The sequence below is a fragment of the Bufo gargarizans genome, chromosome 4 (genome assembly GCF_014858855.1).
Source record: "Bufo gargarizans isolate SCDJY-AF-19 chromosome 4, ASM1485885v1, whole genome shotgun sequence".
NCBI classification, from domain to species: domain Eukaryota; kingdom Metazoa; phylum Chordata; class Amphibia; order Anura; family Bufonidae; genus Bufo; species Bufo gargarizans.
In genome coordinates, this window is record NC_058083.1 from 229,225,900 (window position 1) to 229,240,673 (window position 14,774).

Genomic DNA, 14,774 nt, shown 5'->3' on the forward strand with positions numbered 1-14,774 from the left:
TGGCAATTGCAAGCACTGCTGCAGTGATGCCAGACCGGTGGCAGCTGTAGATGACTTTCGGAAATGGGCACACACATGGCGCACCTTCACCAGTATCTTAGGCAAATTGAGGTTTTGAGTAAACTGCTGAACCACTAAAATGGTATTGTGTGTGAAGGAGGAGGAGAAGGGGGGGTTGCAGCCACTAATGTAGGTGGTGATGGAAATCCTGATGGAAGTAGGGCCCGCAATCCTTGTCGTCGGTAGCACCTGTGCCATCCCAGGGTATGACTCGCTCCTGGCCTCCACAACGTTCACCCAGTGTGCCGTCATGGAAATGTAGCGCCCCTGGCTAAAAGCACTTGTCCATGTGTCAGTTGTTAAGTAGATCTTCCCAATAACTGCGTTGGTCAGGGCACCAGTGATGTTACGGGACACATGCTGGTGTAAGGCGAGGACCGCACATCGGGAAAAATAGTGGTGACTGGAGACTAAGTAACAAGGGACGGCTGCTGCTATCAGGCTGTGGAAAGTCTCAGTTTCCACAAGCCTAAATTACTGGGTATTTGCTGTGCTAGCTGATGATACTTGCGAAGGTCCAGGTGCAGGGCGGGAGGCATCCGGGCCTGCGTCTTGGACAGGGTATTGGCCAGCATATAACACAGGGGAAGATTAGGCACTGGTATGACCCATAGACACTGATTGTGGACCCAGGCGTTCGGCCCACTTATTAGGGTGCTTTGATGCCATGTGGCGGATCATGCTGGTGGTGGTGAGGTTGCTAGTGTTCACGCTCCTGCTCATTTTGGTATGGCGCAGGTTGCAAATGACAATTCTTTTATCGTCCGCACTTTCCTCAAAAATCGCCAGACTGCATAACACCTACCCCTTGGCAAGGGAGATTGCCGCAAGGGGGTGCTCTGGGGAACAGTTGTGGGCCTGCATTCTCCCTTTTGCCACCCCACTGCCTCTTCCAGCCTGTTGCGGTGCTGCGGATCCCTCCCCCTCTGTACTGCTGTCTTCAATCGGCTTGCCACCTTCTCAGGTTGGGTCAGTGATTTCATCGTCCACCACCTCCTCTTCCACTTCCTCACTCTGGTCATCCTCCTGACTTGTTGACCTAACAAGAACCTCACTTATTGACAACTGTGTCTCATCCTCATCATCAACCTCTTGAGATACTAATTTGCGTTGACTTATTGGCAACTGTGTCTCATCATCATCATCCATCTTGTGAAACACTAATTGCCATTCCCCAGTCTTCTTCTTCTCACTGTGGATGCTCATGAGTTTGGCAATCAGTGCATAAGATCTCCTCATGTCCTTCTTCAAGCGTGCTTGGTGAGAGGCCCAAATCAAGGAATGGCGATGAAAAGAGCTCCTTGGAATATCCGAGTGTGGGATCACTTATTTGCCAAGACTCTCAATGGTGGGAGGAAGGAGGATCAGGGTGAGGATTCTGTTGACCAGACTCTTGGCTACTGAGACTCGACTTTGTGGAAGACAGGGTGGTGCTTAACTGACTGGAAGCATTATCTGCTGCAATCCAACCGACCACCTGGTCGCACTGGTGTGACTTCGAGAGTGCTGTTCTGCGCCGCCCTGCAAGCTGGGACATGAAGCTAGGTATCTTTGATGAGTGTGCTTCTTGTGCTCTGGCAGTAGGCACAGTTTCACCGTGCCCAGGGTGACAGCCTCTGCGTGCACCATTAGCAGCACGGCTACTTTCCCATCCTTTACTGCTCGCCTTGAGCATATTAAATGGTATATATGCTTGCAAATATGTCGTACATACAGTAGCACAGGTTTTGTAAGTGTATGCACAAAAAAATTACCCTGAATGTCACAGATATTTAGGATGCCATAGTGGCAACCAGGAGGTCTTCACCAGCAACGTTGGTCAGTTTCAACAAATATGTAAAGAAAAATTATGACAAAAAGTGCCCAAATATTCTAAGTTGTCATCCTGTTCATGAGATACTCATCAACACAGCTGCACAAGTCACTGACAATAGTGTGGTTGAGACCCACAAGCAAGTAGAGACCCAGCCACCTCCATATATAAATCTAGGCAGACAAGCGTCCATCAATAAGTTAAACAGGTACATATGTCTCTGACATGTGCAGTATAATTAGGTGACACCATAGTTAGAGCAGCGGTTAGGACCCCTTGCCATGCTGAGAACCGTGACGTGGTGCATGATGGGCTCCGATATCTCCATGACTGGAATATATTGGCAAAAGTCTCAGCTTTTAATACCTGCATTTATGTCTTGCCAGCATAGTCAGTGTTATATCTGTTTGGTGCATTCTCTCTCTGTGTTTTATATGATTAATTGCTACATTCTGTGTAGTTTGCTCTTGTGGTGCATGTGGACCGCGCCGATATCCTCCATTGTATGCATATTTTGCTGGGGTTAGTCGATTACTGCGGTCCACATGCGGTCGGGCTGCTCCCCCAATAAAAGACACGCCACAGTGTCAGGGGTTTAGCAGCTCCTCCAGAATTGCCACTATATTTTTTATTTTTATTTTTTAATTTTTTTGTTTTTCTCTTTCTGCCTTGATAGATCTAATAAGTATAAATATAAATAGAAAAAAGTGACAAATAAAAGTGACAAAGTGCATAGTGAGAGTGCCCTCGCGTTTAAAGTGCTATGTGCAAGACAAAACAATTGAAGTGACAAACAACAAATGTGACAACAATGTAAAATTAGATAATAATTAATTTCATAAGAATAATAAATATAAATAAATTAAAATGAATAAAGTGAAACAATCATATAATTCATACAAATGTAAAGTACTATAATTCAATAAGGTGACACAACCACATTATGTGTATAGCAACATATATATTAATGTAAACATGTTACTACATGAGTGTCTATATCCCAATAGGTCTGATCCATCCCCCCCAGACACACACACGTCCAGCATAAAAGCACATCATCTGTTCTTTCTTTTCGTCCACTCTTTCTCTTGTCATCCATCCTCTTTTCCATTTTACTTCTCCCTCTCTCTATGTCAATATGGCAAATGGACTCATTTGTCACAGACAGCTCTAATAGATCCGTTGGCACCGGACAAAAGCAGAGGAGAAAAACAAAACAAAAGCACGTAAGTACACAGATAGAGATTTACTCCGATTGGTGGTTCCAACCCAGCTAGGTAAGTATCCCAATAAAATAATAATAATAATTAATACATATCTCCCAAAATAATATAATGAACAATAAAAGCACAGAAGTCAAACCCAGATCAGATAACTGCTCTAGAGAAAGGGCCCACATTTTTTTGTTTCATTCAATTCTTTTGTTGCCATAGTATCCAGGCAATATATCCATTTAGTCTCTCGTTGGGCTAGAATCCTTTTCCAATTGCCCCCTTCGTGGAGAGACAAGCACCCTATCAAGCCCCCTGAACCTAAAGAGTGAGCTATCAGAGTTATGTTGGTCCTGGAAATATTTGGGAATAGGTTGTAAATAGTGATGAGTGGGCACCAAAGTATTCGGATACTCGGTCCGAACAAATAGCGATATTCGTGCGCTCGGCCGAGCACCCGAGTATAATGGAAGTCAATGGGAGATAACCAGGCACCCCCTGCTCGGATGAGCTTTCAAAGGAAAAGGTCTGAAAGTGATGGCATCACCTCTGAAATCGATTAGGGGGGGGACCATGTCTGGATGCATCTTGGACTCCGATGTCGCTGCTCACTGTTGGGAACCATGTTGTATGCCACTTTTACAGACCGACAAAAAAACACCCAAATCTCCCCCCCCCCTTCAAAAAACAAACAAACCTTTTTAGAGAAAACATTGTTAGGAAATGTTCTTTTTCTGTATATTCAATTGTATATACAGTGTAAGTGCTGCCAAAAATTACAAGGAAGAGGCACTCCGATACAACATGTATATCACATAAAGGAGGGCCTCATTCACATTGCGGTACAATTGTTCAGGTAGTGGGACTCCTACACTCATAAAGCCGATGCACTAAGTGAAAGGGCTGCCAAACATTACAAGTAACCGGCACTCCAATACACCCTTTATTACACATAAAGGAGGGCATCATACACACCCTTTTATCCTTGATGGCCTGCTGGTGACCTTCCAAAACATTTGGAGCGAGGGCATGCTGGTGACACAATAAAAAATTTGGGGCGAGTGCTGATGCTATAATAATTCCCAGTGATTATAAGTGTTATTAAAATGTAGCAAAGTTCCAGTAATATGACAGTTCATTTGTGGCAATGTGAATCGATAATAATGAACTCCCACAGCAGTTGTAAAATTGCATCTAATTCAGGCAGCTGGATATTGAGCCATCTGTGGCATCCCACGTGGCTGTACTTACAACATCCAGAGCATCCGTTACCTGTCCTGGAGTCTTCACAGCCTGTAGCCGCTCGTGCAGGTTTGGCTCCCCTTCTGGGGTCTCGCGATAGGTTGGACACTGAGGAAGAAGTCAGTCTTAGACTCCGAAACGCGTCTGGTATAAAAGGACGATACCCGCATCCCATATGTAACTTATAGTGAACATCTCTTTTCTCCTGGAAGCGCTTCCACCAGCATTGTACCCTACTGGCCGACCGGCCGAACATGACCGGCACAGTACACGTGGGACACCGAAGGACTTACGTCACGTGTCCAACCTATCGCGAGACCCCAGAAGAGGAGCCAAACCTGCACAACGGCTACAGGCTGTGAAGACTCCAGGACAGGTAACGGATGCTCTGGATGTTGTAAGTACAGCCACGTGGGATGCCACAGATGGCTCAATATCCAGCTGCCTGAATTAGCTACAATTTTACAACTGCTGTGGAAGTTCATTATTATCGATTCACATTGCCATAAATGAACTGTCATATTATTGGAACTTTGCTACATTTTAATAACCCTTATAATCACTGGGAATTATTGTAGCATCATTCTGTATATATAAAGAACCCAGTGACATACTGCTGGCAACATAAATGGTATATTGACAATTATAAAAGGACACTATACAATACTTTTAGTTCCGAGCCAATTAATGAAACAATGATTGCAGGAATATGATAGGAGGACGCTTTATTTCCACAAAAAAAGCCTGTTCATAAAAACAAACGGTCTTCATAAAAACAGACGGTCTTCTATGTTCACAAAAAAAGCATGTTCATAAAAACAGACATTTTTCTTTGCACTTCTTTGCACTTTCATGCTGAACTGGGGGAAGATACAATTATCCTTATGTGTTCCTGATCTTATAGGAAAACGTGACTATCAGCTGGACATTTATAAGAATCTTCCTACACTTCTAGGACCTTGTACATCCATATTTGTATAAACACGCAATTTATTTATATGTACATTTTTTTATTAGTATTATTTTTAATAGTACTGTTTTCTTCATAATTGTTTTTATGCATTTTAGTAATAAATATTTTTTCTGCGTACGACCAGGTGAGAAGTGCCTGTCTATATAGTGTGGGGGATTAGCTCTTCTCTGGGGGTCATTCACACAAGTATCTTCGCCAGGCACGAAGTTTAAGGTCCAAACATCGCTTTTATTTGGCACCTCAGCAAAACAAACATAATACAAAACAGCATGCTCACTCAACACTAGTCGCGAGAAAACAATCTCAGAATCGCTTGGATAAGTAAAAGCATTCTGAAGTTATCACCACATAAAGTGACACATGTCTAGTTTTTAAGGTGAAAAATGGCAAGGTCCTTAAGGTGTTAAAAAAGGTCCTAGTATCCAAGATAGTCTGTCTTCATGGATTCCAATGCTCACGTGTGTATATAGCACCAATTTTCCAGTCTTCTTCTCGAGTCCCTGGTAACTATTGATCTATATTTTTCTATCTCTCAGACACAATAATCAATGTTCTTGCTCCCCTATATACTGTACTTGCTAAGTATCTGCCCTTCCAAATAAACAAAGGTCGTTATTTTATGCTCCCATGTCGAATCAAAATTATCTGTTAATGTATTTTTCATGTTGGCTTACTAGTTTTTTGTTTTTTGTAGAAATAGAAAAGTTTCAAGAGTCTGAAGCAAAGAAAGAAGATGAGGAGAAGAAATACTTAGACATCATTAGCAACAAAAACATAAAACTATCAGAAAGAGTACTGATACCAGTTAAACAGTATCCAAAGGTAATGTTTGTTTTACCATATCTAAAAATAGTGTGATCATTTGTTTATGTATTAGTTTGCATTATTCTTTTCTGCTGTTGATTCTGTTGAAATTGTGTGCACTTGTTCAGACATACTAATTAGGACATGCGTGACGGCACACAGAGTCCCTATGGGAAGACAATCCATGCATAGTTATATGTTGCTTCTAATAGGGTTATTCCATCAGAGTGACTGATCCTAAAGGAAAATGTTACTCACCTACTCCCCACCACTAAATTCCAGTGTTACGGGTCTGGTCTGGCTCTTTCTGGTTCCCAGCCTGTAAACTTCTGGCCAATCACTGGTATCAGTAATTTTGCGTCCCAAAGCAGGATGTCACTAATGGGTCACATACCACTTGGGAACATGACACTGCTGAGACCATTGATTGATTACATTAGTGCACATGACTCCATCCGGATCTATACAGGCCATTAACCAGAAGGCGCCTGACTGGACTCTTGGTGCTGGAATGAGTGGTGTGGAGCAGGAGTATCTTTTTTACTTTAGGATCAGAGCTCCATTGGCCAAATTGGAAATTGACTTTAAAGATTGAATAACCCTTTAAGGAACCATATTCTCTTCTAGAAGCAGTGCTTCTAAAATATAAATAACTTATATGCTATATTGAAGCATAAGTCTATAATTTGTTTGGAACATGTATGTTATGGACTTGTACTGCACAGATCTGTAATGTGGTCATGTACATGATTTTTAGATTAAATGGCCACCAGAATTGAAATAGAAGTAGTGAAATGTTAGTAATATTCACAAATATGTATGTAAATGTTTCTGAAGGTGTCCTGAATTGGTCTTGATTTATTGTCCGTAAATGCATTGAGCGATCCTGAATTGTACAGCAAATATGGATACGATGCAGCTAAGCCTTAAATAATTATTACAATGCACGTCAGGATCTTCCCTGCTTGTTGCTGGCTGATTGACAAAAAGATATGACACAAGATGGTTCATGATTATAATTTCATACTTGATATAAATATTTATGCGTGTATATTGTTTGAGAAAAGGCTAAGGTTATTTAGGACAGATTGAACTTGGCCTTGAAGTGAATGGGACAGTGCTGTAGTACACAAAAGATTTTAAGTCTAGGGCTTTCTGGTGTATGGGACAAAGTAAACATTGAAGTGAATGCAGCGCTCGTAGCCCCTTCAAACAACTGATTGGTGTGTAAACCTACACTTGGACTGCCACCGATCTAAAATTGGTGACTATAATATTGTGATTAGAGATGGCCTTGCGGTTCGCCCGGTGATCGTTTCGCGGCGAACTTTGCTCGTTCGCAGTTCGCCAAAGCAGGCAAACATATGGCGATGTCCGCCGGCACCATATTCTTTGCATTGTGCAGAACTTTGACCCATGACACTTCCATCAGGTGGGACAGGACGGCCAATTGAGACATTTCAGCACATGGACATACCCCTACCTTATAAATAAACCTGATCTGCCATTTTACATTCAGTCTTTTGCCAGTGTAGGGAGAAGTTGCTGTGTGGAGCAGGGACAGCCTGTTAGGGACACCAAACGTTAGCTAATAGGGCCACAAAAGTCATTTTAAGGACTGGTATAGGAGTGCTATCGATAGGTGTGACTTACTGTGGGGTGTAATATACTTATAATATACTTTATATCATAGAAAGTATATTATAATGCATTTGTATTGTGCAGCAGTTGTGTACAGTTCTGCTGCGATGCTGCAGCTACACAGAGTGACAAACGCTATTGGAATAACTAATTGCAACTGGTGTGATATATCTGTTGCCCCCCAAAAAAAACTGATTGAGGGGTGTGATATACCTATAATATACCTTCTAACACAGACAGTTTATTATAGTGCATTTGTATTGTCTCAAATCACTGAAAAAAATGCACCAAAATTATACGCAACTGACAATACTAGCTAATTCCTCAAGCCAATGTTAAAAGCTGAGAACTTTGCCAATATCTTCCAGTCAGGAACATATCGGAGCCCCTCATGCACCACGTCACGGTGTCTCAGCAAGCATGGGGTCCTACTACAAAACTATACGTGGTGTGTGAACAGGGTTTGAACAGAGCTAGAAACTAACTCACAGCCAAACTCTCACATGCCTCCATAGTGGTATCACCAATGCACTGTGAGGTAGAATAAAGCTGTGAACCGCACCCACAACAGACCATGTGACCCATGGACTTTTGTGGCCCTATGTGATACTCATTGAGGGTTGTGATACACCGTCTTTCACAAAATATTGATTGAGGAGTGTGATACACCAGCTTCCACCAAATATAGATTGAGGCCTGCGATACACCAGCTTCCACCAAATATTAATTTAGGGCTGGCTTCCAGCAAATACTCATTATTGGGTTCTATATACCTGTTTCCACAAAATACTGTTAGAGGGTATTGATATACCGGCTTCCACCAAATATTGATTGAGGCCTGTGATACACCAGCTTCCACCAAATATTGATTAAGGGGTTCGATTTTCCAGCTTCCAGCAAATACTCATTATTGGGTTCTATATACCAGTTTCCACAAAATACTGATAGGGGGTATTGATATACTGGTTCCACTAAATATTGATTGAGGCCTGCGATACACCAGCTTCTACCAACTATTGATTAAGGGGTTTGATATACTGGCTTCCAGCAAATACTCATTATTGGGTTCTATATACCCGTTTCCACAAAATACTGATAGGGGGTATTGATATACCGGTTCCACTAAATATTGATTGAGGCCTGCGATACACCAGCTTCCACCAAATATTGATTAAGGTGTTTGATATACTGTCTTCCAGCAAATACTCATTATTGGGTTCTATATACCTGTTTCCACAAAATACTGATAGAGGATATTGATATACCGGCTTCCACCAAATATTGATTGAGGCCTGCGATACACTGGCTTCCACAAAATATTGATTAAGGGGTTTGATTTACCAGCTTCCAGCAAATACTCATTATTGGGTTCTATATACCTGTTTCCACAAAATACTGATAGATGGAATTGATATACCGGCTTCCACCAACTCTCCACTCGAGTCCGTGGAATTTTTTTCCTATCCATTCCCTGACCTTACCGATGTACAGCCATTCTTGGCATCGGATGAGGAAGAGGAGTTAGCAACGACCACCACCCAGCAGTCTGACAATACCCAGATCAGCCCAAGGAGGGTGGTCCCTGCTGTTGCTGCCTACTCCGAGATCTCTAATGTCAGTTGTGGTGAACATGACTATGATGACGTGTTGATGGATGTCACATGGGTGCCCACAAGCGAGAAAGAGGAGGGGAGTTCAGAGGGAGAGACGGAGCAGCAGATAGGGAGGAGAAGGAAGAAAAAAAAGCAGACTGCAAATGTATCTGGAGCAAGCTATTAACCATGTTTGGTCACATCTGGCGCTCCCAGGACGCCGGCAGATGGCTCCGCAGTGTGGGCTTATGCAGCCTGTGCTGTCAACGCATAAGTAAGCCCAACACTCACCTAGGGACGACCGCCTTAAGAAGCACCTGGCGTCCCATCACCGAGCCCAGTGGGAGCAACACCATCAGAAACCACAAAGCCACAGTCCCGGCGCTCCATGTCCTGCCTCTTCTCCTCTCTCCTCCCATCAGTCCTCCACCCCACCTCCAACCATGCTGTTGTCACGTTCATCTGGCAAAAGGCAGGCTTCTGTGGCCCAAATGTTCGATCGTAAGCTGACCTCCAGCTTATCGGAACTGCTAGTGTCACGGCCTATGATGTACGCCGTGACACTGTTGCCACGCTTGCTGTTGCCTGTGGCAACATGTTGCTGATTGGCATGTTGTGGCAGTGTCACGGGTTTTGCTGTGTGCACCGTGAATTGCTGGCATCACTAATAAACTTGATGTCAAACTTGGATGGCCCTCAGATCTCATCCAAGTACAGATCAAGCATCTCTCATGCAAGACAGACAAACCAAAAACTGATCTCAGTCTCCAAGCCAGAGTATATAAGGAGACCTGAGACCACACCCAACTCACCACTTTGCTCCAGCCAGAGTATTAACCCCACACACACCACACAGCAGGGAGGCACTACTTAAAGGGGTATTGCACACACAGGCAAAAGGCAACAGGTTGATGCAGACAACAGCATGCGTGGCCAGCAATTCACAGCACACATAGCAAAACCCAAGACACTGCCACAACATGCCAAAACAGCAACATGTTGCCACCGCCAACAGCAAGCGTGGCAACAGTGTCACGGCATACATCATAGGCCATGACAGCTAGCCCGCCAACTACTGCCATATAAACTGTTGGACTCGGAGGCCTTTAGAAAATTTGTAGCCATTGGCACCTCAGAGCTATATGGCCATGTTTAACGGCAAGTGAATGTTTCTCTGCCACACAGTGTCGGTGCCAAAATACATCTGACCACAGACACGTGGTCTAGCAAACACGAGCAGGGAAGTTACATAACTTTTACTGCCCACTGGGTAAACATTCTGTCAAGCATGCAACCCGTGGCACCCATGTGGATTTGGTGTTACCACCACGGATTGCATGCAGGCCTGCCTTCTTCTTCTCCTCCTCCTACTCCATCCTCCGTCTCCTCCTCGGCTGACTACTCCTTTTCCACTGCTACCACCTCTTTCGCTGCACCACCCAAGCTCCCCAGAACCTATTTGACGTACCAGGTGAGACATTGCCATGCTGTAGTGCCTGGAAACCAAGAGCCACACCGGTCCTGCACTCCTTTCAGCTCTGCGGTCACAGGCTGATCAGTGGCTAACCCCACTTAATTTGACAGTTGGTAAAGTTGCGTGCGTCTGCCCGTCAGACGTCAACTCCACCTTGTATATGCTTGATGGGCTGCTCCAGCAGAAACGTGCGGTTAACGATTACTTGTACAAACTCTGCAGCAGGACAGGTTCTTGGGAGCTGTCTTTTTTTTTTTTACCACGCCATTGGCTGCTCATGCACGACGCATGCAGACTTCTGCGGCCATTTGATGAGATCACAAAACTGGTCAGTCGTATCCAGGGTACCATCAGTGACATCGTACCTTACGCCTTCTTTCTGGAGCGTGCATTGTGTTGTGTCATTGTTCAAGCCGTAGAGGAGCAGGAGCAGGAAGATGAGGAAGTCACAATGCTGGATGAATTCCCAGGGGTTGCAACTCCATCTGAGACAAGTCAGCAGGAGTCTGAAGAGTAGTCAGAGGAGGATGGTGCTGGGGCGGAGGAGGGGCAAGAAGAGCATGCTTTAAACGTTTCTGGGATCCCTGGTGCTGTCCATGGCTGGGGGGAGGAGACCTAGGACGACATTCTCCTGGACGATAAGCAGGAGCCAGGCCACTGCACTGCTTCCAGTTTAGTGCAATTGGGGGCCTTCATGCTCCATGTTTAAAGAGGGATCCCCGTATAAAAAGCATAAAGGGCAAGGACCTGTACTGGGTGGCAACATACTTAGAACCCCAGTACAAACACAAAATGGCGGACATGTTACCAGCATCACAGAGGGCTGTCAAAATGCTGCATTTCCAGGCCTTGCTTCGAGAGATGCTGCATTCTGCTGTTGCGGATGCTGACAGTGGAATTTCCACCCACAGAGAAACAGTTGCGGGTACCAATTCTACAGCACATGCAAGAAGAGGGCAGTTTGAAGATCTGTTGGTCACTTCGGATATGAGATCATTCTTGCAGCCAACTCATCAACAGCCTCCCTCCAGATCCAGCCTCAGGGAACGCCTAGACCGACAGGTGTCCAACTACATCAGGTTATCGGCCGATGTGGACACTCTGAGAAGTGAGGAACCCCTTGACTACTGGGTGTGCAGGCTTGACCTGTGGCCAGAGCTGGCACAATTTGCCAGGGAACTCTTGGCTTGCCCCTAGTCGAGTGTCCTGTCAGAAACGACGTTTAGCTCAGCAGGGGGGATCGTGACCAATAAGCGCACTTGTCTAGCTCATGACAGTGTGGACTACCTCACATTTCTAGAAATGAATGAGGCATGTATCTCAGAGGAATTCAACACCTGTGACCACCACATTAAATTGCCAGCCCACGCATATCCGCCACCACCCAGAACAAATAATGGTCCCTGTCTCATGTAAATACAGCGGCATAAAAGGCCTTTTCTGTCCAGTGAATGCATAATGTTTTGGGCCACGGAGGAATTCAACCATGTGTTATCAAATTTCAACTATTATCATTTGGGATTTTTTCCAGAGGGGGGATTTCGTTAGCCATGTTTTTAATCCAATTTTATATTTTTAGTTATTTTAATCATATGTATTTGACATGTATTTGTACTGGCCTTCAGTAAAATTGATATCCAATGACTGTCTAATATACCTCCAGCCACATAATCTTTTTTTCTTTTCTGTACTTTGAATGAATAATTTTTGGGGCCTGTACTCCACTGGCCTGAAGTAAAATTGTTATGCAATGACCGTCTAATATACCTTCAGCCACATATTTACTTGATGTTTTCTGTCCGGTGAATGCCTAATGTTTGGGGCCTGTACTTCAATGGCCTGCAGTAAAATTGATATTCAATGATCGTCTAATATATCTCCAGCCACATAATCACTTGTTCTTTTCTGTACAGTGAATGAATAATTTTTGGGGCATGTAGTCCACTGGCCTGCAGTAAAATTGATATCCAATGACCGTCTAGTATACAGCCAGGTCCATAAATATTGGGACATTGACACAATTCTAACATTTTTGGCTCTATTCACCACCACAATGGATTTGAAATGAAATGAACAACTACCACCACCATGCTTCACTGATGAAGTGGTATGCTTAGGATCATGAGCAGTTCCTTTCCTTCTCCATACTCTTCTCTTCCTATCACTCTGGTACAAGGTTATCTTGGTCTCATCTGTCCATAGGATGTTGTTCCAGTACTGTAAAGGCTTTTTTAGATGTTGTTTGGCAAACTCTAATCTGGCCTTCCTGTTTTTGAGGCTCACCAATCATTTACATCTTGTGGTGAACCCTCTGTATTCACTCTGGTGAAGTCTTCTCTTGATTGTTGACTTTGACACACATACACCTACCTCCTGGAGAGTGTTCTTGATCTGGCCAACTGTTGTAAAGGGTGTTTTCTTCACCAGGGAAATAATTTTTCGGTCATCCACCACAGTTGTTTTCTGTGGTCTTCCGGGTCTTTTGGTGTTGCTTAGCTCACCGGTGCGTTCCTTCTTTTTAAGAATGTTCCAAACAGTTGTTTTGGCCACACTTAATGTTTTTGCCATCTCTCTGATGAGTTTGTTTTGTTTTTTCAGCCTAATGATGGCTTGCTTCACTCAGTGCGAGCTCTTTGGATCTCATCTTGAGAGTTGACAGCAACAGATTCCAAATGCAAATAGCACACTTGAAATGAACGCAGGACGTTTTATCTGCTCATTGTAATTGGGATAATGAAGGAATAACACACACCTGGCCATGGAACAGCTGAGAAGCCAATTGTCCCATTACTTTTGGTCCCTTAACAAGTGGGAGACATATGCAAACTGTTGTAATTTCTACACCATTCACCTGATTAGGATGTAAATACCCTCAAATTACAGCTGAAAGTCTGCAGTTAAAGCTCATCTTGTTTGTTTTATTTTAAATCCATTGTGGTGGTGTATAGAGCAAAAAAAAATTTGAATTGTGTTGATGTCCCAATATTTATGGACCTGACTGTACCTCCAGCCACATAATCACTTGATCTTTTCTGTCCGGTGAATGCCTAATGTTTGGGGCCTGTACTACCATGGTCTAAAATAAACATTCTCTGGGCTCCAGCAGGCACATTTTTGACAGTTTCCCTTTAAGACACATAAAAATGGCCTCTGATTAAAATACATCTTTTTTGTGCGAATTTTTTGCCATTGATCCCCCTCTGGTATGTCATTGTCTATGCTGTGGGATGACTGTGCACTTATAGTAAGTATTTGGTGGCTGCAAATATGACCTGAAGTTTTTCAGGTTCTGCTGCCATTAAAGCGAAAGGGGCCCGCTGCGAACTTGCGGTTCGCAAACATTTGATCGCGTCTGTGAATTGTCCTGGCCGATGTTCGTCGAGCACTAATTGTGATCTTGGACTACCCCTTTCATTTTTATATTTTTTATAATTAAAAATAAATTTTAATTCATTATTAATTCATTCATATTTATGAAAGGACATTAAATTCCTAACCATATATTGCAGTAATATATTTATCCATCCCATAACCCCCCTCCCCACATTCATATACACACATTACTAGACTGGATATAGATAGAAAAAAAAAAGTATGTTTCTCAGAGTAATGGAACCCAACCTCTCAACAACTCTATACAATAACTCACCTTTTTGAAAAATACTTTGATAGAGTAACTAACCAAGGTGTTTAACTTTCAGAAAATTGGGACAGCTTATCTTTCTTGTCAGAGACATTTTTTATATACAATAGTAGAAGTCATTGCAGTCCCCAATTGTTGGGTGGTTCACTGCAATCCATTTTGATAATATTATTTAATGTCTAACAAATACATCTTTAAAAGTAGAGGTATCACCTTGTTAACAAAAGCTTGGTTCAAATGAAATATTAAATTTTTCCCCCAGGATTTATATATTGATTACCTTTCCTCAGCATGGGTCATCAATATCAGATCAGGTAGAGT

General features: G+C 43.2%; 1 protein-coding gene across 2 annotated transcripts in view; it reads left to right on the forward strand.

Moving 5' to 3' along the window:
• KHDRBS2 (KH RNA binding domain containing, signal transduction associated 2) overlaps positions 1–14,774 on the forward strand; it is a 413,255-nt gene that overhangs the window by 93,515 nt on the left and 304,966 nt on the right. For both annotated transcript variants that reach the window (XR_006388819.1, XM_044291554.1), the window contains exon 2: positions 5,994–6,121. Coding sequence is in view for 1 of the 2 variants with exons in the window: in XM_044291554.1 (XP_044147489.1) it covers positions 5,994–6,121 (128 nt within the window). In the remaining variant the exon portion in view is untranslated. The remainder of the gene's footprint in view (positions 1–5,993; positions 6,122–14,774) is intronic.